Source organism: Engystomops pustulosus, chromosome 6 (assembly GCF_040894005.1).
Source record: "Engystomops pustulosus chromosome 6, aEngPut4.maternal, whole genome shotgun sequence".
NCBI classification, from domain to species: Eukaryota; Metazoa; Chordata; class Amphibia; order Anura; family Leptodactylidae; genus Engystomops; species Engystomops pustulosus.
In genome coordinates, this window is record NC_092416.1 from 182,793,007 (window position 1) to 182,817,594 (window position 24,588).

Genomic DNA, 24,588 nt, shown 5'->3' on the forward strand with positions numbered 1-24,588 from the left:
CACACATTATACACACACACAGCTCCGCTATACACACATTATACACACACACAGCTCTGCTATACACACATTATACACACACACAGCTCCGCTATACACACATTATACACACACAGCTCCGCTATACACACATTATACACACACACAGCTCCGCTATACACACATTATACACACACACAGCTCCGCTATACACACATTATACACACACAGCTCTGCTATACACACATTATACACACACACAGCTCCGCTATACACACATTATACACACACGCAGCTCCGCTATACACACATTATACACACACACAGCTCTGCTATACACACATTATACACACACAGCTCTGCTGCAGACTCTCTGTACATCCTGAGGTAACGCTGAACCCTCTGAGCAGAGAATCCTGTCAGACCTGGACATGTGACCCCATGACTCCTCCCACACCCGGGGCTGGTCACATGACTATGACATCATCACAGGTCCTGTATGTGGAGGCGGCTGTGCAGGAGGAGGTGAGGGGTCGCTGTGGATATAATGCCATTAACCCCCTCATTACCACAATTTCTTATTAATGAGATGTGTATCTGGTGTCTCTGGACCCGTCCTGTTTGTTTCTTTTTCATTTCTATCATTCAGGCTGCGTTCACACTTGGCATTTCCACATGTTACATTGCCTCCGGCTACTCTGGAAGCGTTTTTCTTCATTGCTGGAAGTGTAAGCGGCTGAGTTAACATTTTCACAGCTGCTTACTGTTACAGCAATGAAGAAAAACGCTTCCAGAGTAGCCAAACACTTTGTAACATTTGAAAACGCATGCGAAACGCCACATGTGAACGAGCCCTCAGTAAGATATAAAGACTGAAGATGGTGTGTGCATAAGACTAAGGATCTTATATATAGAATTAAAGGCAGTGCAAATTAGTTTTATTTATCAGAAATTGCTTTGTGAACACAGTGTGGTACCAGGACCACGGCTTGTGGGGGAGGCCTCTATGGAACCTGATTGAAATCGGATAAAAAATGTTAGTGTTTGTAACCTAGGACATAAATGTGGTAACATCTTATAATGAGATGATGAGCAAGTGCCATGATTCTTTTGTTTTGGTTTGTGTTAATTATATTATGTGCTTCCAACACCCCCCACCATCAAAAAAAAAACCCTGATGTAAATGGGAAGATAAAAACTTACAACATTTAGAATTAAATGGAAAAAAATGGCTCAATCTTGAGGGCCAAAACTGTCATTTTCTTTCACTGAAAATTCATAATATTAACCTCTCAGATGCAGTGGTCACATCTGATCTATCTTCTTTGTATTCAGGTTTCTATATTTCAGAATCTTAACAATGGTAAATGAAAGGGACAAGAAGGTGGAGAGAATCATCCAGCTCACCCTAGAGATTCTCTTCTATATTACTGGAGAGGTGAGAGATTGTGATGAGGTCACATGACATCATTATCTATGGGAATAACAGATGATAGGACTGGAGAGGTGAGAGATTCTGGAAATGTATGGAGGGAGATTTATCAATGTGTCTCTCCATAACCAGGATTACACAGTAGTGAAGAAGACCTCTAGTGGGCGCTGTCAGGCCCCTGTGTATGAAGGACGGGGGAGAACCCTGAGCCCAATCCCGGCTCCTCCACCTCACCCCCTGATACATGATGACATCAATGAGCAGAAGATCCTAGAAGTCACCCACAAGATGATGGAGCTGCTGACTGGAGAGGTGACACTGCTGGGAATGCTGGGACATTATACAGTAACGCTATGAAGGGATCGGGGTGATGACGGGATCATTGTGTGTGTCAGGTTCCTATAAGGTGTCAGGATGTGGCTGTCTATTTCTCCATGGAGGAGTGGGAGTATTTAGAAGGACACAAAGATGTGTACAAGGACGTCATGATGGAGGACCACCAGCCCCTCACATCAGCAGGTAATAGACAGGACTAAATCCACACGTCCTTTCATTATCTGTATGGAAAGAAGGAATTCAGTCTCTGGATGTTTCCTACAGGTAGATCCAGTAAGAGAACATCACCGGAGAGATGTCCCAGTCCTCTTCTTCTACCACAGGATTGTTCAGAGGAGAAATATGTCCCACAGGATCATCAGGTAGATGGAGATAAGACTTCATATTCTTTGATCTGTGAAGGTCTTAGGTTAAGTCTGGTTTTTAGTAAACTGAAGATGAGCATAGACATTAGATGGTGCCTGCAGTTTATCTTAGTATCTGGAGGCTGCTGGTTGGAATAAAGAAGCATCATGGTGAGTTTATGGTGGAGACTTGCAGCTATGTGTCTGATATCTCCTCTTCTCAGGTCGAATTTGTTTATTGTGATAATAACTTACTTTTCCTTATCATGTAAGGTCTGACTTTTTTTGTACCAGGATGAAGATGTGAAGAATATTACTGCTCCAGAGACATATATGAGGGGCGATGAGCGTAAGGGGCATAAGGAGGAGATTCCTACAGGTAATTGCTCAAGTGAGTAATAACCGCTATTTCTATTCTTTATGCCAGAATTTGCAAGTTTTTACAGATCAATGTTTATTCTTGGCAGATGACAGCAGCAGGAGCTCAGAGCGATGTCTAATATCTTCAGATTTTACAACAGAAGATTGTGAAGTCATTCAAAACGCACGCGAAGAGGAAGATCCGTGCTCAGCCCTTGACAGCAAAGATCTGTCATTTGTTTCTTCAGTGTATGTACCATCTTCTGATTCATTAAAGACTCAGAAGGAAAATAAAGTTCACAGAAGAAATGTTGAACAACAAAGAATTCACGTGGAGGAGAAGCCATTTTCATGTTCAGAATGTGGGAAATATTATACTCTAAAGTCAAATCTTGTTAGACATCAGCGAATTCACACAGCGCAGAAGCCATTTTCATGTTCAGAATGTGAAAAATCCTATAATAATAAATCAGATCTTGTTATACATGAGAGAACTCACACAGGGGAAAAGCCATTTTCATGTTCAGAATGTGGGAAAAGTTTTAATCAGAAATCAAATCTTATTATACATCAGAGAAGTCACACAGGGGAGAAACCATATTCATGTTCGGGATGCGGGAAATGTTTTACTCAAAAAGGCCATCTCGTTAAACATGAGAGAATTCACACAGGGGAGAATCCATTCTCGTGTTCAGAATGTGGAAAATGTTTTAATCAGAAATCAGATCTTGTTATACATCAGAGAAGTCACACAGGGGAGAAGCCATATTCATGTTCAGGATGCGGGAAAAGTTTTACTCAAAAAGGTCATCTGGTTAAACATCAGAGAATTTACCCAGGGGAGAAACCATTTATTTGCTCAGAATGTGGGAAATGTTTTGCTCTCAAATGTAATTTTGTTGCCCATCAGCAAATTCACACAGAAGGGAAGCCATTCTCATGTTCAGAATGTGGGAAATGTTGGAGCAATTATGCAAGTCTTGTAAGACATCAGAGAATTCACACAGGAGAGAAGCCATTCTCATGTTCGCAGTGTGGGAAATGTTTTAATCAGAGATCAACTCTTTATGACCATCAGAGAACTCACACAGGGGAGAAGCCATTCTCATGCTTACAATGTGGGAAATGTTTTAATCAGAAATCAACTCTTCATGAACATCAGAAAATTCATACAAAGAATAAGCCATTTTAATGCCCGTAATTTGAAAAACATTTTAATCTTTTGGTTCACATACAGTGGAAAAGCAAATAATGTCACTCTATGAAATATTTCGGCAACAAATCACAACTTTCTCACACCATAAGAAGCAGCCATTTAGTTTGTAGTATTGACAGCTCGCTGGGGCCTCCGCTGGTCGTTCCTGTTGTGCTCCCAGCAGTGACTTTAACACGTGACTACTGTCCTCCAGAAGACTCTGACTAGTCATACACTGCCTGGAAAAAAAAATAGTCATATATTTTCATATATCTTACTCTATTCTCAAGTACAGGCAGTCACTTGCAGACGACACCTAGATGCAAATGGACAAGGAAATGTTCTGTATGTAGGGAATTTACTGAACTTTAACCACAGGCTGAAACGGACTATATAAGTTACGGAAGATGTCTGCAAAGAAGCTTTACTCTCCCTGTTCCCATGACAGCCCAAAATTGTCTCATGGATGAAAAAATACCTAACTCCAGACCTTTCTTGTTTGTAACCAGGAACTGCCATGACAAATGAATATCAGTAAAGGAGAATGTGATTGTTCTGTATTTGTATGTTTCCTCGGAATCTGCATGTAATACATCAGGATCTTTGTGCAGATTTCATGTTGGGATCAGAGAAATACTCCTTTCCACACTTAGTTTTCTTCATGTCACTTTCTATCGATGAAGTCTGTGTACCTGGTAACCTCATAGATTGTGAAACTGATGTGATCTCTAGTGAATTTCACTGATGTAAATCTGCGCAGATAATCTGCTGGAAATGCAAATCTAAAGGTTATTCCATATTTTATTTTTTAATTGAAGGAAAAATAAACATTTCTAATATCAATTTCTTTGAAATGTTGATGATTGCTTTTCTTTAGCCATTTTTAGTTGATCCCTGTGGTGATAAAATCAAAACTATGTGAGAAAGCTCTAAAATTCTTCTGCTATTCTAAAAACAGGCCGGAGGCCAGGGCAACAAACACCAGCAGGGCTCACCCAGGCCCCCTCATAAAATTATTAGTGTGTAGAGGAAAGCCCATTAACCAGTTGAACTATAGCTAATGGCCTACTTCGTAAAGGTCACAGGTACAAATCCCCATCTTGATTTATAGATAGAAGAAAAATGTGGCATAATCCATATTTCAACTTCACAAATGTCCCTAATAATTACAGATAGGCTTCTGCAGTGAATGTCAAAGGCTAAGAGGTGGCTTCACTAGAACAGAAGACAATTACATAATTTCTAAATTACTACTACTGAAATCATCATGTGTAGTACTGTATGTATGCGTGCGGGACATTATTAGGGGAAAGATGGAATTAAAACCAAGTGTATAGGATGTCTACAGGACAAGATATCAGCCAAGGTTTGTTTTCAACTGCTAGTGATAAACCAGGCCTTATGGGGTCTTTACAAGCACGGGGGCCGTCATTGAGTATGAGAATCATTTTAGATGAAAATCATTGTCACGGGTGCGCCCTTGTACCTCCATGTCCCCCATTGGGGTTTGATAGTCTGACTCACCCGTCCGTAATTGCCATTGGCTGACTGCTGACTTGTGCCTCATAGCCTTAGAGAAAGCTTCATGTTGTGACTCCTGCGATTACCCGTTGTGACCTCTGTTTCCGTTCCTGGATTCGATTCTCTGCTAACTGCCTCGACCATCTGCTACATCCCCGACTCCGATCCCTTGCCGACTGTCCTCACCTCATGCCTGACTACGATTCTGATTCTTCCTGCGGTTCCTATACCTCGCCTTGGCCACTACCACAAGCAAAGTCGCACCTGTAGAGCGGCCTGGTGGTATCTCGCCACAGCAAGTCCAACCCTCTTTGCGGCGGGCTCTGGTGAATACCAGTTGCCACTTACACTCTGCTCCCAAGTGTTCATTTACGTCATCGCTTGCGGTGGTTCAGTTTGTCCACCACCACCGACCCTGACAGTAAGATTCGGCCATGGATCCTGCCAAGGTTCCTCTACCCGAACTGGCTGACCTCACCACCATCGTGGCTCAGTAGTCCAAGCAGATTGACGTGCAGGGCCAGCAACAAGTTGTGGCATTGCACAAGGAAAGACTCATTTTATGTGCTACCTCGGTCTACATCCTCTGTTCTACCGGGCCTTTTGTGGTTGCAACGTCACGCTCCTGTACTCAACTGGCAGACTGGGAAAGTTCTTTGTTGGGGACTGGAATGCCCGTCGCCCTGTCATCCTGTGTCCACCAAGTCTTCACCGGTGTCCTCCAAGCTCCTGATGGGTCTTCCCACTTCATATATGGACTTTGCTGATGTCTTCTCTATTTGAAGGACAATCTGAAGAAGGGGTTCATACGCAAGTCCTTTTCCCCTGCCGGTGCTGGTTTCCTCTTAGTGGCCAAGAAGGACAGTTCACTCTGTCCATACATAGACTATCACGGTCTTAACAAAATTACGGTGAAGAACTGCTACCCACTGGCCCTGATCATGGAACTCTTCGACCGCTTACGTTGAGCCAAGGTCTTCACCAAATTAGACCTACGTGGGTCATACAATCTCATCTGCATCCGTGAAGGCGATGGGTGGAAGATTGCCTTCAATACTCGTGATGGACACTTTGAGTATCTTGTCATGCCATTTGGACACTGTAACACACCAGCCATATTCCAGGAGTTTGACAACAACATTTTTACAAACTTGCTATATACCTGTGTCGTGGTCTACCCGGAAGATATCCCGGTGTTCCATGCGGACCTCGAGTCCCATTAGGCTCAAGTACGACTAGTCAGACGGCCAATCACCTGTATGCCAAGTTCGAGAAGGGCCTATTCCATCAAAAGAGTCTTCCTTTCCTTGGGTATATCGTCTCTGACAAGGGACTACAGATGGATCCCATGTGTCTGCGTTCCTTCAGTGGCCTCTAAGTGGGACTTCGGGTCATCCAGAGATTCCTAGGCTTCGCTAATTACTACCAGCAGTTCATACCACATTTTTCCTCCCTTGTGTCTCCCATTGTGGTGCTGAACAAGAAGAATGTTGCTCCTTAGCTCTGGCGGCTGAAGAATCTTTCTCCAAGCTGAAGTCCGCCTTTTCCTTTGCTCTTGTACTCACTCGGCCTGATACGGAGAAACCCTTCCTGCTAGAAGTTGACGCCTCCTTGGTAGGAGCTGGTGCCGTTCTCACCCAGAAAGGGTCCAGAGGCCAAACTCTCACTTGTGGCTGTTTCTCGAAAAACCTTCTCAGCCGCAGAGAGGAACTACTCCATAGGAGACAGGGAGCTTCTGGTCATAAAGCTTCGTTTTGGAAGAATGGCGTTATCTTCTGGAAAGAGCTCGTCATCCAGTCTATCTATATTGATCACAAGAATATCCTATATCTCCAGACTGCTCAGCGTCTTAATCCGAGAGGCTCGTTGGTCCCTCTTCTTCTCTCATTTTAACTTCCTGATCCCTTTCCATCCAGCAGAGAAAAATGTCAAAGCCAATGACCTCTCTCATGCGTCCAATGTAATTGGGAACGAACCACCTCCTCGACATTTCGTTCCTCCAGCGGCTTGTTGTTGCCGCTTGTCAGGCTCCAGGGGCAGTGGACCAACTGGACCACCGAGGACGTTAGCCAACACCTGGGACCGGAATCTAAGAGGCACCCGGTTTTCACCAGAACCCGCCGCAAAGCGGGTTTGTCTTGCTGCGGCGTGGTACCACCAAGTCGTTCCACAGGTGCGACCTTGTCCACTGTGGCAGCCAAAGCGAGGCACAGACGTGGTCGGGGACAGGCACGAGGTCGAGACAGGCAGCACAGGATCAACGTCAGGAACAAAGCAGGAGGTCAGGACAGGCAGCAGGGAGTTAAGGTCAGGAACGGAACCGGGGTCACTACGGGAAATCAGCAAACAGACACTAGGCAACGACACAAGCTTTCTCAGAGGCATATAGCACAAAGATCCAGCAGGGCGAACAGGGAGAGGCTGGTTTATATAGCATTATGGGAAAATGGTCAGCACCAATTAATGGCGTGCTGGCCCTTTAAATCTTTGCGCGTCCTAGGAGTGGGGACAGGTAAGAGAAGCGGGCACGGCGCCAGCGAGGAGAAGGGGGCACAGGTGAGCCCACGACCCGAGAGGTCGCGTGAGCACCCATGACACCGCTCCTTTGGATCTACAGCGAATTCCTCCTGTCAAGACCTATGTCCGACCTGCTCTTCGGAAGAGGATACTAACCTGGTAACCATTGCTCTTGTCTGGCTGGGCACCCGAAATAAGTCGTCACGTCTTAAGCCAGTAGGTCTGCTCCTGCCACTGCCTATATCCAGTTGTTGTTTTCTCCACATCATCCAGCTTCATGGACTTCCTCAGCACATTGTCTTGGACCGAGGGGCCAAGTTTGTTTCTAGTTTCTGGCGTTCTTTATGCATCCAACTTCAAGTAAAGCTGGACTTCTTCTCTGCTTATCATGCACAGTCAAATGGGCAAGTGGACAGAGTCAATCAGATTCTAGGCTGCTATCTACGGCACTTTGTTTCCACACAACAGAACGACTGGTCCACCCTGTTACCTTGGAAGGAGTTCTCCTATAATTCTTTGGACTCTGAATCTGCTGGTGCCGCTCCCTTCTTTATTGTTTATGGACGACATCAACGCCCACCTCTTCCTTCTCTACTTCGTGCATCAACCCGCACCAGAACCCAGGCCAACAAGAGACACAGTTCTCCTCCAGTCGTCTCTCCGGGTGATAAAGTGTGGCTGTCCTCCAGAGAAGTCCGGCTAAAGATTCCCAGCTATAAACTTGGTCCTTGTTTTCTGGGTCCATTCGAGGTACTTAAGCGCATTAACCCCGTGGCTAACAAGCTTCATCTTCCTTCCACCATGCGCATCCTAAACTCCTTCCATGTCTCGCTTTTAAAGCCTGTCATCCTGAAATGCTTCTCCTCCCAAGTACCTCCTCTTACTTCTGATTCCAACCAATGTCTTTGAAGTAAAGGAGATCCTGGACATGAAGTTGGTTGAAGGGAACTGGTTCTTTCTAATTGATTGGAAGGGGTTCGGGAAAGAGCTGGAGGGGCCCACTCGGGCCCCCGGATCAATTGTAACAGTGTCGCTTTAAGACACTGGTACAAACGATCCCCTTCCGGCTGATGTTGTTTTCTGGCTTTATGCTGCGCTCGTCGGGAGCGCAGCATAGAGGCAGAGTCTGAAGCTCACCTGTCCTCATTCCCCCGAAGCTGTGCTCCACGCGGTATGCAACGGCTCTGAAGCTGGTGCACATAATGACTTCATCGGATCACGTGTGACGGCTTCAGAGCCGGCGCGTACAGCATGCCGAAAGATGGCGTCTGTTCCTGCACTGCTTTGGGGGAACGAGGGGGGGCAGTGTAGCTGGAGGGGGGAGGGGGATACAGTGTGTCTACAGGTGGGGAGAGGCTACAGTGTAGCTGGAGGGGGAGGTGGCAGTGTAGCTGGAGGGATACAGTGTGTCTACAGGGGGAGGGGGCAGTGTAGCTGGAGGGGGGCAGTGGAGAGGGAGGGGGCAGTGTAGCTGGAGGGGGGCAGTGGAGAGGGAGGGGGCAGTGTAGCTGGAGGGGTGATACAGTGTGTCTACAGGGGGAGGGGGGCAGTGGATGGGGAGGGGGCAGTGTAGCTGGAGGGGGTGATACAGTGTGTCTACAGGGGGAGGGGGGCGGTGTAGCTGGAGGGGGGGATACAGTGGGTCTACAGGTGGGAGGGGGGCAGTCTAGCTGGAGGGGGGGGGGGGAATCAACCCAAAGAATGAAGAGGAAGTGTCATTTGGAGCGCAGAATAAAACCTGTAAAAACAAAGCCTACAGGAATATGCCACAAAGGTTTTTCTTTGTCAATTTCACTGTACTTTCCAGTACATATGGAATATTAGTACAATTTGTCCCGCAGATAACAAGCATCGCACATCTCTGTAAACATGAAGGGAGTAAAAAACTGAAACGCAAAAAACGAAAAAGGGCCGAGTCTTGTAAGGGTTAACTCAATATTTTGTTGCACAACCGTATGAGGCAATTGCTGAAATCACACAATTTCTGTAATATCATCTCCTCATGAGATGCTCCATTGTCTGGGTGAAGGTTTTCAGCTCCTTCCAAAGATTCTCAATAAGATTTAGATCGGGGCTCATAGAAACCACTTTAGAATAGTCCAATGTTTTCCTCTTAGCCGTTTGTGGGTGTTTTTATTTGTGTTTTGCGTCTTTATCCTGTTGCAAGACCCGTTATCTGCAACTGAGACCAAGCTTCCTGACACTGAGCAGCACATTTCTCTCTACAATCCTTTAATAGTCTGGAGATTTCATTTTACCCTGTACAGATTCCAGACCACCCTGTTCCAGATGCAGCAAAGCCCTAGAACATAACGGCCTCCTCCATGTGTCACAGTCAGGACATTGTTTCTTTCAAGATTGGCTTCATTCTGCTGTCTGTGAACATAGAGCTGATGTATTTTGCCATAAAGTGCTACTTTTGTCTAATCTGTCCATAGGACATTCTCCCAGAAGCTTTGTGGTTTGTCAACATGTAGTTTTGCAAATTCCAGTCTTGCTTTTTTATGATTTGTTTTCAGTAATTGGGTCCTACTGGTCGTCTCCCATTAAGTCCAGTTTGGCTCAAACAACGATGGATGGTGCGATCTGACACTGATGTTCCTTGACCTTCAAGTTCACCTTTAATCTCTATAGAAGTTTTCCTGTGCTCTTTTGTCACCATTTGTATTATTCGTCTCTTTGATTTGTCATCAATTTCCATCCTGCGGCCACATCCACGGAGGTTACAGTCCCATAGATCTTACACACAGCTCCGCTATACACACACATTATACACACACGCAGCTCCGCTATACACACACATTATACACACACGCAGCTCCGCTATACACACACATTATACACACACGCAGCTCCGCTATACACACACATTATACACACACAGCTCCGCTATACACACACATTATACACACACGCAGCTCCGCTATACACACACATTATACACACACGCAGCTCCGCTATACACACACATTATACACACACGCAGCTCCGCTATACACACACAGCTCCGCTATACACACACATTATACACACAAGCAGCTCCGCTATACACACATTATACACACACGCAGCTCCGCTATACACACACATTATACACACACGCAGCTCCGCTATACACACATTATACACACACGCAGCTCCGCTATACACACATTATACACACACACAGCACCGCTATACACACATTATACACACACGCAGCTCCGCTATACACACACATTATACACACACGCAGCTCCGCTATACACACATTATACACACACGCAGCTCCGCTATACACACATTATACACACACGCAGCTCCGCTATACACACATTATATACACACGCAGCTCCGCTATACACACACATTATACACACACGCAGCTCCGCTATACACACATTATACACACACGCAGCTCCGCTATACACACATTATACACACACACAGCTCCGCTATACACACATTATACACACAGCTCCGCTATAGACACATTATACACACACAGCTCCGCTATACACACATTATACACACACAGCTCCGCTATACACACATTATATACACACACAGCTCCGCTATACACACATTATACACACACACAGCTCCGCTATACACACATTATACACACACAGCTCCGCTATACACACATTATACACACACAGCTCTGCTATACACACATTATACACACACACAGCTCCGCTATACACACATTATACACAAACAGCCCTGCTATACACACAATATACACACACAGCTCCGCTATACACACATTATACACACACACAGCTCTGCTATACACACATTATACACACACACAGCTCCATTATACACACACAGCTCTGCTATACACACATTATACACACACACAGCTCCGCTATACACACATTATCCACACACAGCTCCGCTATACACACATTATACACACACACAGCTCCGCTATAAACACATTATACACACACAGCTCTATTATACACACATTATACACACACACAGCTCCGCTATACACACATTATACACACACAGCCCTGCTATACACACATTATACACACACAGCTCCGCTATACACACATTATACACACACAGCCCCGCTATACACACATTATACACACACACAGCTCCGCTATACACACATTATACACACACAGCTCCGCTATACACACATTATACACACACAGCCCCGCTATACACACATTATACACACACAGCTCCGCTATACACACATTATACAACACAGCTCCGCTATACACACATTATACACACACACAGCTCCGCTATACACACATTATACACACACACAGCTCCGCTATACACACATTATCCACACACAGCTCCGCTATACACACATTATACACACACAGCTCCGCTATACACACATTATACACACACAGCTCTGCTATACATACACAGCTCCGCTATACACACATTATACACACACACAGCTCCGCTATACACACACAGCCCTGCTATACACACATTATACGCACACACAGCTCCGCTATACACACACAGCTCCGCTATACATACACAGCTCCGCTATACACACATTATACACACACAGCTCCGCTATACACACATTATACACACACACAGCTCCGCTATACACACATTATCCACACACAGCTCCGCTATACACACATTATCCACACACACAGCTCCGCTATACACACATTATCCACACACAGCTCCGCTATACACACATTATACACACACGCAGCTCCGCTATACACACATTATACACACACGCAGCTCCGCTATACACACATTATACACACACAGCTCCGCTATACACACATTATACACACACAGCTCCGCTATACACACACAGCTCCGCTATACACACACAGCTCCGCTATACACACATTATATACACACACAGCTCCGCTATACACACATTATATACACACACAGCTCCGCTATACACACATTATATACACACACAGCTCCGCTATACACACATTATACACACACACAGCTCCGCTATACACACATTATACACACACAGCTCCGCTATACACACAATATACACACACAGCTCTGCTATACACACATTATACACACACACAGCTCCGCTATACACACATTATACACACACAGCTCTGCTATACACACATTATACACACACACAGCTCCGCTATACACACATTATCCACACACAGCTCCGCTATACACACATTATACACACACACAGCTCCGCTATACACACATTATACACACACAGCTCTATTATACACACATTATACACACACACAGCTCCGCTATACACACATTATACACACACAGCTCCGCTATACACACATTATACACACACAGCTCCGCTATACACACATTATACACACACAGCTCTGCTATACACACATTATACACACACAGCTCCGCTATACACACATTATACACACACACAGCCCGCTATACACACATTATACACACACACAGCTCCGCTATACACACATTATACACACACAGCTCTGCTATACACACATTATACACACACAGCTCTGCTATACACACATTATACACACACAGCTCTATTATACACACATTATACACACACAGCTCCGCTATACACACATTATACACACACAGCCCTGCTATACACACATTATACACACACAGCTCCGCTATACACACATTATACACACACAGCTCCGCTATACACACATTATACACACACAGCTCTATTATACACACATTATACACACACAGCTCCGCTATACACACATTATACACACACAGCCCTGCTATACACACATTATACACACACAGCTCCGCTATACACACATTATACACACACAGCTCTATTATACACACACAGCTCCGCTATACACACATTATACACACACAGCCCTGCTATACACACATTATACACACACAGCTCTGCTATACACACATTATACACACACAGCTCTATTATACACACATTATACACACACAGCTCCGCTATACACACATTATACACACACAGCCCTGCTATACACACACATTATACACACACAGCTCCGCTATACACACATTATACACACACAGCTCCGCTATACACACATTATACACACACACAGCTCCGCTATACACACATTATACACACACACAGCTCCGCTATACACACATTATACACACACAGCTCCGCTATACACACATTATACACACACACAGCCCTGCTATACACACATTATACACACACAGCTCCGCTATACACACATTATACACACACACAGCTCCGCTATACACACATTATACACACACAGCTCCGCTATACACACATTATACACACACAGCTCCGCTATACACACATTATACACACACACAGCTCCGCTATACACACATTATACACACACACACAGCTCCGCTATACACACATTATACACACACAGCTCTGCTGCAGGCTCTCTGTACATCCTGAGGTAACGCTGAACCCTCTGAGCAGAGAATCCTGTCAGACCTGGTCATGTGACCCCATGACTCCTCCCACACACGGGGCTGGTCACATGACTATGACATCACCACAGGTCCTGTATGGAGGTGGCTGTGCAGGAGGAGGTGAGGGGTCGCTGGGGATATAATGTCATTAACCCCCTCATTACCACAATTTCTTATTAATGAGATGTGTATCTGGTGTCTCTGGACCCGTCCTGTTTGTTTCTTTTTCATTTCTATCATTCAGGCTGCGTTCACACTTGGCATTTCCACATGTTACAATGCCTCCGGCTACTCTGGAAGCGTTTTTCTTTATTGCTGGAAGTGTCAGCAGCTGAGGTAACATTTTCACTGCTGCTTACTGTTACAGCAATGAAGAAAAAAAACGCTTCCAGAGTAGCCAAACACTTTGTAACATTTGAAAATGCATGGCTTGCACGTCCGAAAATGGGGTGTGCATAAGACTAGGGATCTTACCTCAGCTTATATGTAGAATTAAAGGCTGTGCACAACTTCTTGTTTATTCATGCAAATGAGTTTTATTTATCAGAAATTGCTTTGTGAACACAGTGTGGTACCAGGACGACGGCTTGTGGGGGAGGCCTCTATGGAACCTGATTGAAATTGGATCAGGAATGTTAGTGTTTGTAGCCTAGCACATTAATGTGGTAACATCTTATAATACACTCTGCAAGGCCGTCATTTTACCAGCCAATACTTTATGGATTTTGACCTTTAAGCTGGAAAAGGATCCCGCTAATGACTGGAGAGAACTGGATTTGCCATTCTGAACTGGAACCTAGTGACCTGATAGAACCTCTCCCTTCCTTTTTCTTCCATACCCCTCCCTTTCCCTGTCCCTCTCCCCTGTGGGTCCCAGACCCAACGTTTGTATTGATGACCCTATGTTGGAAACATTCACAATAAATACAGGTTTTCTTTTAAATAGAAAGAGTTTTATTAAAGTTAAACAGCAAAGCTCCCAACCGTCCCGGTTTGAAGACACTGTCCTGCCGTTGCAGTTGGTTGGGAGCATGTCCCGGGATGCCCCTCTTTCCCCCCGCATTGTCCCGCCTCCTTCTGGTCCTGTACATTGGAGCAGCAGAGGCATCAGGGCCGTGAGATGGCAGGATCAGCCCCTGCTACCTCCTGACATGAGGTAGCCCCTCCCCTCAGCTGGCCCCTCCCCTGAGCCCCGGCAGAGGGAAGAAGAGGAAGTGACTGCTGCGGAGGAGCAAGGAAAGTTAAGGAACCGGTTTTATTTTGTTGAATACCTTGGACAGGAGCCACAATAAGAGGAGGCTGGAGGACAGGGAGCCACGGGAGGAGGCTGGAGGACAGGAGGTTACAGGAAGAGGAGGCTGGACGACAGGAGGCTACAGCAGCAGGAGGCTGGATGACAGGGAGACACGGGAGGAGGCTGGAGGCTACAGGAGGAGGCTGGAGGACCGGAAGCTACAGCAGCAGGAGGCTGGATGACAGGGAGCCACGGGAGGGAATGGAGGACAGGAGGCTACAGGAGGAGGCTGGATGACAGGGAGCCACGGGAGGAGGCTGAAGGACAGCAGGTTACAGGACGAGGAGGCTGGAGGACAGGAGGCTACAGCAGCAGGAGGCTGGATGACAGGGAGCCACGGGAGGAGGCTGGAGGACAGAAGGCCACTGAAGGAGGCTGGAGGACAGGGGGCTACAGGAGGAGGATGGAGAACAGAAGGCTACAGAAGGAGGCTGGAGGAGAGGGATTTGCTGGAGGACAGGAGGGGGCTGGATTTTTCCTTTACAGGGTTCACTGCCAGAAATAACTGTTTTTATACATCACAACTTTTGTGATGCTGTGATACCTAACATGTTTATTATTTTTATATTAGCTGTAGGTAAAGGAGGAGTGATTTGAACTTTGTTTATATTTTTATTACTACTTCACGGCCCCCTTAGGTACCTTAGCCCAAGAGGGTTCTTACCAATACAGTATATAGCAGTATATGATTTTTTTGCACATGGCATGTCGTTGGATCGTCTCTCTTTGATGATGTCACAGGGAGTGACAATTACAGCTAAGATAACTCGTGTGCTGTGCGCTATTTACCAAATTTACCATGGCGTTGAATTGTCGCTCCCTGATGAAATCACGGGGAGCTACGAATAGAGCCAGGATGGCATTGTGAGCATGTTAGTCTTGTTATCATTATGGGATTGTCGTGAACAGCTACGCACAGCGCTCCAATATCTCCGACACTCATTGACTTTCGGCACGTCAGTTCAGTTCCGGTTGCAGAGCGTTTGTGCAAGATGTTTTAGTGAACACACGATGGGCAATAGGACTTATATAGTGAATGAAAGAACCAGGAAATCTTGAGTTGTGCTCAGCAATTTTCAATACAAAGAGCAGCACATGTAACTGGAGATTTTGACTGAAACAGTGGGAGTCCCAGAAACCTGTACAGCCCAGTGCAAGGCGGACATTCTCACACCACCACTCTCCAGGACTCACAGCTCCAGGAGAAAATCCATAGCTGCAAGAGTAACCTCTGGAATGAATCAAGGGTGAGGATTTTACATCCTTTCTGTCCCGTGATCTACATTCAGCCCTAGGCCTCTCTTTTCCTGCTTACCCACCGCTAATATAACGGTCCCAAACTGTGACGGGCAGTGCTAGAGAGAAAACGGCTGCTCATGTCTTCGATTTATGATTTCAAAACGAGGATGATGCAAGTACTGCTGCCATATAGTAATCAACACAAAATTGATCATAAAAAAGAAAATATCAGAATTGTTAATTTTTTTTCATCATGTCAATCAATATATTATAGGCACCTTCAATTGTCACCACCCAAAAAAAAGCCCTCAGCCAGTGATGTACATTTAGAACTCATTGGAAAAAAGTGGCTCTATCTTGAGGGCCAAAACTGTCCTCTAAAAGTTCATTTATTTCTCAGATGCAGTGGTCACATCTGATCTATCTTCTTTCTATTCAGGGTTCTATATTTCAGGATCCTCAACAATGGTAAAGGAAAGGGACAAGCTGTTGGAGAGAATCTTCCAGCTCACCCTAGAGATTCTCTTCTATATTACTGGAGAGGTGAGAGATTGTGATGAGGTCACATGACATCATTATCTATGGGAATAACAGATGATAGGACTGGAGAGGTGAGAGATTCTGGAAATGTATGGAGGGAGATTTATCAATGTGTCTCTCCATAACCAGGATTACACAGTAGTGAGGAAGACCTCTAGTGGGCGCTGTCAGGCCCCTGTGTATGAAGGACGGGAGAGAACCCTGAGCCCAATCCCGGCTCCTCCACCTCACCCCCTGATACATGATGACATCAATGAGCAGAAGATCCTAGAAGTCACCCACAAGATGATGGAGCTGCTGACTGGAGAGGTGACACTGCTGGGAATGCTGGGACATTATACAGTAACGCTATGAAGGGATCTGGGTGATAACGGGATCATTGTGTGTGTCAGGTTCCTATAAGGTGTCAGGATGTGGCTGTCTATTTCTCCATGGAGGAGTGGGAGTATTTAGAAGGACACAAAGATGTGTACAAGGACGTCATGATGGAGGACCACCAGCCCCTCACATCAGCAGGTAATAGACAGGACTAAATCCACACGTCCATTATCTGTATGGAAAGAAGGAATTCAGTCTCTGGATGTGTTTCCTACAGGTAGATCCAGTAAGAGAACATCACCGGAGAGATGTCCCAGTCCTCTTCTTCTACCACAGGATTGTTCAGAGGAGAAATATGTCCCACAGGATCATCAGGTAGATGGAGATGACATATTCTCTGATCTGTGAATGTTTTATGTTAAGTCTGGTTTTTATAGACATTAGATGGAGGCTGCTGGTGGGAATAAAGAAGCATCATGGTGAGTTTATGGTGGAGACTTGTCTGATATCTCCTCTTCTCAGGTTAAATTTGTTTATTGTGATAATAACTTACTTTTCCTTATCATGTAAGGCCTCTTAGGTGACTTCTCCATAATCTTTTTTTTTACGTTTGTGTATCAGGGAGAAGATGTGAAGAATATTCCTGCCCCAGAGACATATGTGAGGGGCGATGAGCGATGTAAGGAGGAGATTCCTACAGGTAACTGCCCAGGTGAGTAGTAACCACTAGATAAAGCAGAGACGAGTGATAACACAATACAAGACATAGAAACATAGGGTCAGATTTATCATGGCTCCCAATCCCTTTGAAAGCTTTTGTACAAGGCCTGAAACAGGCCTAATTCCTGGTGCATAGCCAGGAATCGCACCCTTTTCCCCCTTACATTAACTCCAAGCCAAGTGAGCCTGAAGGGGTGTGAATGGACCTGCCTGGGGGTTGGACTGGGTGGATGCAGGATGTTCCTGCCCCATGCCTGCACACTTACTATAACCTGTGCCCCCATCCGAGTTTCCTTTTTTATGCCAGAATTTGCAAGTTTTTACAGATCAATGCTTATTCTTGGCAGATGACAGCAACAGGAGCTCAGAGCAATGTCTAATATCTTCTGATTTTACAACAGAAGATTGTGAAGTCACTCAAAACGCACATAAAGAGGAAGATCCGTGCTCAGCCCTTGACAGCAAAGATCTGTCATTTGTTTCTTCATTGAATGTACCATCTTCTGATTCATTAAAGACTCAGAAGGAAAATAAAGTTCACAGAAGAAATGTTGAACAACAAGGAATTCACGTGGAGGAGAAGCCATTCTCATGTTCAGAATGTGGAAAATATTATACTCTAAAGTCAAGTCTTGTTAGACATCAGCGAATTCACACAGCGCAGAAGCCATTTTCATGTTCAGAATGTGGGAAATGTTTCATTAATAAATCAGATCTTGTTATACATGAGAGAACTCACACAGGGGAGAAGCCATATTCATGTTCAGAATGTGGGAAATGTTTTATTAATAAATCATATCTTATTATACATCAGAGAGGTCACACAGGGGAGAAGCCATATTCATGTTCGGGATGCGGGAAAAGTTTTACACAAAAAGGCCATCTCGTTAAACATGAGAGAATTCACACAGGGGAGAATCCATTTATATGCTTAGAATGTGGGAAATGTTTTACTCACAAATGTAATTTTGATTCCCATCAGCAAATTCACACAGAAGGGAAGCCATTCTCATGTTCAGAATGTGGGAAATGTTGGAGCAATTATGCAAGTCTTGTAAGACATCAGAGAATTCACACAGGAGAGAAGCCCTTCTCATGTTCACAGTGTGGGAAATGTTTTACTCAGAGATCAACTCTTTATGACCATCAGAGAATTCACACAGGAGAGAAGCCATTCTCATGTTCGCAGTGTGGGAAATGTTTTAATCAGAGATCAATTCTCTATGACCATCGGAGAACTCACACAGGAGAGAAGCCATTCTCATGCTTACAATGTGGGAAATGTTTTAATCAGAAATCAACTTTTTATGAACATCAGAAAATTCATACAAAGAAAAAGCCATTTTCATGCCCGTAATTTGAAAAACATTTTAACATACAGTGGAAAAGCAAACAATGTCACTCTTAATTTTCAAATCTGTGAAATATTTCACCAACAAATTACAACTTTCTCACTTCATAAGAAGCAGCCATTTAGTTTGTAGTATTGATAGCTCGCTGGGGCCTCCACTGGTCTTTCCGGTTGTGCTCCCAGCAGTGACTTTAACACGTGATTACTGTCCTCCAGAAGACTCTGACTAGTCATACACTGCCTGGAAATATAGTCATATATTTTCATATATCTTACTCTATTCTCGAGTACAGGCAGTCCCCAACTTAAAACCACTTGACTTCAAGATGAGTAGCCCAGGAACCCACCACTCCCAGGACTCTCCTTTGATTCATTCTTGTCACGGCTAAAGTGGAATGTTGAAACATAATGGCTGCAGATGACCGTGCGACAATTGATGAACCTGTATTGTACTGTTTTCTTTTGTTTATTGGTTGAAAAATCTAATAAAATGTTTTACAAAAAAAAAACAGAACACTTGACTTGCAGACGACACCTAGATACAAATGTTTGCTCACTGTGACTTCTGGGCAAGTGCTCTGTATGCCACGGGCTGCAATGGACAATATAAGTAACGGAAGATGTCTGCAAGGAAGCTTTACTGTCCCTGTTCCCATGACAGCTCAAAATTGTCACATGGATGAAAAAATTCCTAACTCCAGAAAACAAACCTACAGAACCTTTCTTGTACGTAACCAGGGACTGCCAGGACAAATTAATCTTTATCTTTGTGCAGATTTTATGTTGGGATCAGAGAAATACTCCTTCCACATTTAGCTTTCTTCATGTCACTTTTTATCCATAAAGTCTCTGCACCGTGTACCTGGTAACCTCAGAGATTGTAAAACTGATGTGATCTGCTGTAAAATTAATAGCATATAGAGGAAAGCCTCTATATACATCCTTTAACAGTTAAACTATAGCCAATGGCCTACTCCCTAGAGGTCACATTTACAAATCCCCATCTTGATTTATAGATAGAAGAAAAATGTGGCATAATCCATATTTCAACTTCACAAATGTCCCTAATACTTACAGATAGGCTTCCTGGGGTCTTTACAAGCAGAGGGGGCCATCAGTGAATCTGAGAATCTATTTAGATGAAAATCATTGTCATGGGTGCGCCTGTTACCCATGTCCCGGGTCGCAGGCACACCCGTGTATCTCCATGTCCTGCCTTGCGGGTGTGGTAGTCTGACTTACTCGTCCACGCTCCAGCGACGGCTCCTCTGGTCCGGCGTGTGAGCCGACTCTGCGAGATTTAAAGGGCCAGGCGCAGTGCTAATTGCCACTGGCCGACCGCTGACCACTGATTTGTGCCTCATAGCCTTAGAGAAAGCTTCCTATTGTGACCTCTGTTTCCGTTCCCGACTTCGATTCTCTGCTACGTCCCCGACTCCCCTGACCTCCTGCCTGACTATGACTCTGTTTCTGCCTGTGGTTCCTGTACCTCGCCTTGGCCACTACTGCGAGCAAAGTCCCGCCTGTGGAGCGACCTGGTGGAATCTCACCGCAGCAAGTCCAACCCTCTTTCAGGCCGGCACTGGTGAATGCTGGGTGCCACTTAGACTCTGCTCCCAGGTGTCCGCTGACATCATCGCTCGTGGTGGTTCAGTGGGTCCACCACCACCGTCTCTGACAGTAAGATCCGGCTATGGATCCCGCCAAGGTTCCTCTACCTAAACTTGCTGACCTCACCATCATTGTGGCTCAGCAGTCCCAGCAGATTGTCGTACAGGGCCAGCAACTTACCACCATCATGCAGCAGTTATTGGCCGCCCAGCAGCAGCGTCCAGTTCCTGCGGCACCTTCCGCTACAGCAGCTACAGTGTCTTCTGCAGAACATAGACTGTGTTTGTCCATGCCCTCCAAGTAAGATGGAGACTCCAAGTTGTTCAGGGGATTCATTACCCAGTGCTCACTGCACATCGAGCTGATGTCTACACAGTTCGCCACAGATGGTAGGTACACCTGACCCCATGGAGGGATGTACCCGGCAACAGGTCTATAGGGCAGTAGGGATGGGGGTGGCATAGTCTCTGCTTGCTTCTCCGAGAAGACATCAGCAGAGTCCATATATGAAGCTAGGAGACCCATCAGGGGCTTGGAGGACATCGGAACAGACTTGATGGACACAGGATGAAGTGCCCCCAGACAGCGGGACGGGCATTCCAGTCCCCAACGAAGAACTTCCCCAGTCAGTTAAGCACAGGAGCCTGATGTTGCAACCACAGAAGGCCTAGTAGAACAGAGGACGAAGACCGAGGTAGTACATGAATTGACAGTCTTTCCTTGTGCAATGCCCCAACTTCTGGCACAGAACCGGACTGGATCGCAGAGGATCTGCTACTGACAGATGAGATGACCAGTGGCTTCACAAGATGGACCACAGGAAGATGGTCCCTGAAGAAGTTCCCTGCAGAACTGGAATCCAGGAAGGAAGAAGCTCTAAACTGACTACTTGTCCCAGAGCTGAGTAGGACAGGTATGTTCAGGCGTGGAGAAGCTTTGCTCTCACCTTGAGATGCTTCTCCCAGGAACCCTAGGTGCTTGCATTTCCCGGACGCTGTGGATGGTGTAGACAAGTCATGAGGAAGTGCTCCGGGCTGGCACAGTAGAGACAAAGATTCTCCTGTCCTTATCTGGAGCGCTCTTGGGGTGTCAGAAGAGCTTTATCCACCTGCATGGCCTCCTCTACAGCAGACAACAGGAGGGCAGCTATGGTGATCGTTGGAAGACTGGAGCCAAGCGGGGCAGTCGACAGGTCCTTTTCTGTGCTTGTTCAAGAAGCTGCTTACCCAGACACTCTGACTGAGAACTGGATGTCAATCCGAGTGGCCAGGGTGATGAGGACACTCAGAGAAGACGGCAGGTCCCGTGTAGACAGAGCATCTATGATGGCCACTTCATTCCAAGAAAGCTCGGAGGCAAGAGTGCTGAATTGAACCTTGTAGTCGCCAACTGACAAGTCCCCTTAAGTTCAGCAAGAGATGCATGGGCTGGTACCTAAAAGACATATGGTGAGATTGGCTATGACCTGGTTGTTCCTGTCCCAGAGAGGGGTAGCACATGCCAGTGCTTTCCCAGAGAGTAGAATGACCGCTATACACACATTATACACACACACAGCTCCGCTATACACACATTATACACACACGCAGCTCTGCTATACACACATTATACACACACAGCTCTGCTATACACACATTATACACACACACAGCTCCGCTATACACACACACAGCTCCGCTATACACACATTATACACACACACAGCTCCGCTATACACACATTATACACACACACAGCTCCGCTATACACACATTATACACACACACAGCTCCGCTATACACACACACAGCTCCGCTATACACACACACAGCTCCGCTATACACACATTATACACACACACAGCTCCGCTATACACACATTATACACACACACAGCTCCGCTATACACACATTATACACACACTATACACACACACAGCTCCGCTATACACACATTATACACACACACAGCTCCGCTATACACACATTATACACACACACAGCTCCGCTATACACACATTATACACACACACAGCTCCGCTATACACACATTATACACACACACAGCTCCGCTATACACACATTATACACACACACAGCTCCGCTATACACACATTATACACACACACAGCTCCGCTATACACACACACAGCTCCGCTATACACACATTATACACACACACAGCTCCGCTATACACACACACAGCTCCGCTATACACACACACAGCTCCGCTATACACACATTATACACACACACTGCTCTGCTATACACACAGTATACACACACACAGCTCTGCTATACACACATTATACACTCACCGGCCACTTTATTAGGTACACCATGCTAGTAACGGGTTGGACCCCCTTTTGCCTTGAGAACTGCCTCAATTCTTTGTGGCATAGATACAACAAGGTGCTGGAAGCTCCTCAGAGATTTTGGTCCATATTGACATGATGGCATCACACAGTTGCCGCAGATTTGTCGGCTGCACATCCATGATGCGAATCTCCCGTTCCACCACATCCCAAAGATGCTCTATTGGATTGAGATCTGGTGACTGTGGAGGCCATTTGAGTCCAGTGACCTCATTGTCATGTTCAATAAACCAGCCTGAGATGATTCCAGCTTTATGACATGACGCATTATCATCCGAATTTCGCAGCAGAAATCCAGACTCATCAGACCAGGCAACGTTTTTCCAATCTTCTACTGTCCAATTTCGATGAGCTTGTGCAAATTGTAGCCTCATTTTCCTGTTCTTAGCTGAAAGGAGTGGCACCCGGTGTGGTCTTCTGCTGCTGTAGCCCACCTGCCTCAAAGTTGGACGTACTGTGCGGTCAGAGATGCTCTTCTGCCTACCTTGGTTGTAAAGGGTGGCGATTTGAGTCACTGTTGCCTTTCTATCAGCTCGAACCAGTCTGCCCATTCTCCTCTGACCTCTGGCATCAACAAGGCATTTCCACCCACAGAACTGCCGCTCACTGGATGTTTTTTCTTTTTCGGACCATTCTCTGTAAACCCTAGAGATGGTTGTGCGTGAAAATCCCAGTAGATCAGCAGTTTCTGAAATACTCAGACCAGCCCTTCTGGCACCAACAACCATGCCACGTTCAAAGGCCACAAATCACCTTTCTTCCCCATACTGATGCTCGGTTTGAACTGCAGGAGATTGTCTTGACCATGTCTACATGCCTAAATGCACTGAGTTGCCGCCATGTGATTGGCTGATTAGAAATTAAGTGTTAACGAGCAGTTGGACAGGTGTACCTAATAAAGTGGCCGGTGAGTGTACACACACAACTCCGCTATACACACATTATACACACACACAGCTCCGCTATACACACATTATACACACACAGCTCCGCTATACACACATTATACACACACAGCTCCGCTATACACACTGTGGGAGTTTGGCCCAGTAGAGACCGTGGTAGCGGGGTGCTGTGATGCAGTT

The 24,588-nt window shown here is 45.6% G+C and overlaps 1 protein-coding gene and 1 long non-coding RNA gene across 2 annotated transcripts; both read left to right on the forward strand.

Annotated features, from left to right (window-relative positions):
- Positions 1–425: 425 nt before the first annotated feature.
- LOC140065432 (uncharacterized) lies at positions 426–20,064 on the forward strand. The gene is made up of 5 exons (XM_072113053.1): positions 426–504; positions 1,315–2,109; positions 2,386–2,482; positions 2,559–3,624; positions 18,762–20,064. Exons 2-5 carry the CDS (start codon positions 1,999–2,001, stop codon positions 19,543–19,545), a joined length of 2,058 nt encoding a protein of 685 aa, XP_071969154.1. The 5' UTR covers positions 426–504; positions 1,315–1,998; the 3' UTR covers positions 19,546–20,064.
- Positions 16,180–17,589, forward strand: LOC140065461 (uncharacterized). The gene is made up of 3 exons (XR_011847927.1): positions 16,180–16,618; positions 17,050–17,153; positions 17,280–17,589. It is a non-coding gene; the product is annotated as an uncharacterized lncRNA (long non-coding RNA).
- Positions 20,065–24,588: the final 4,524 nt, after the last annotated feature.

Excerpts from the sequence above, each read along its gene's own strand:
- LOC140065432 (XM_072113053.1), top strand. The coding sequence starts at position 1,999 with ATGTTTCCTACAGGTAGATCCAGTAAGAGAACATCACCGGAGAGATGT. Across the intron at positions 2,110-2,385 it reads ATGTCCCACAGGATCATCAG|GATGAAGATGTGAAGAATAT; the intron begins GTAGATGGAGAT and ends TTTTTGTACCAG. Across the intron at positions 2,483-2,558 it reads TCCTACAGGTAATTGCTCAA|ATGACAGCAGCAGGAGCTCA; the intron begins GTGAGTAATAAC and ends TATTCTTGGCAG.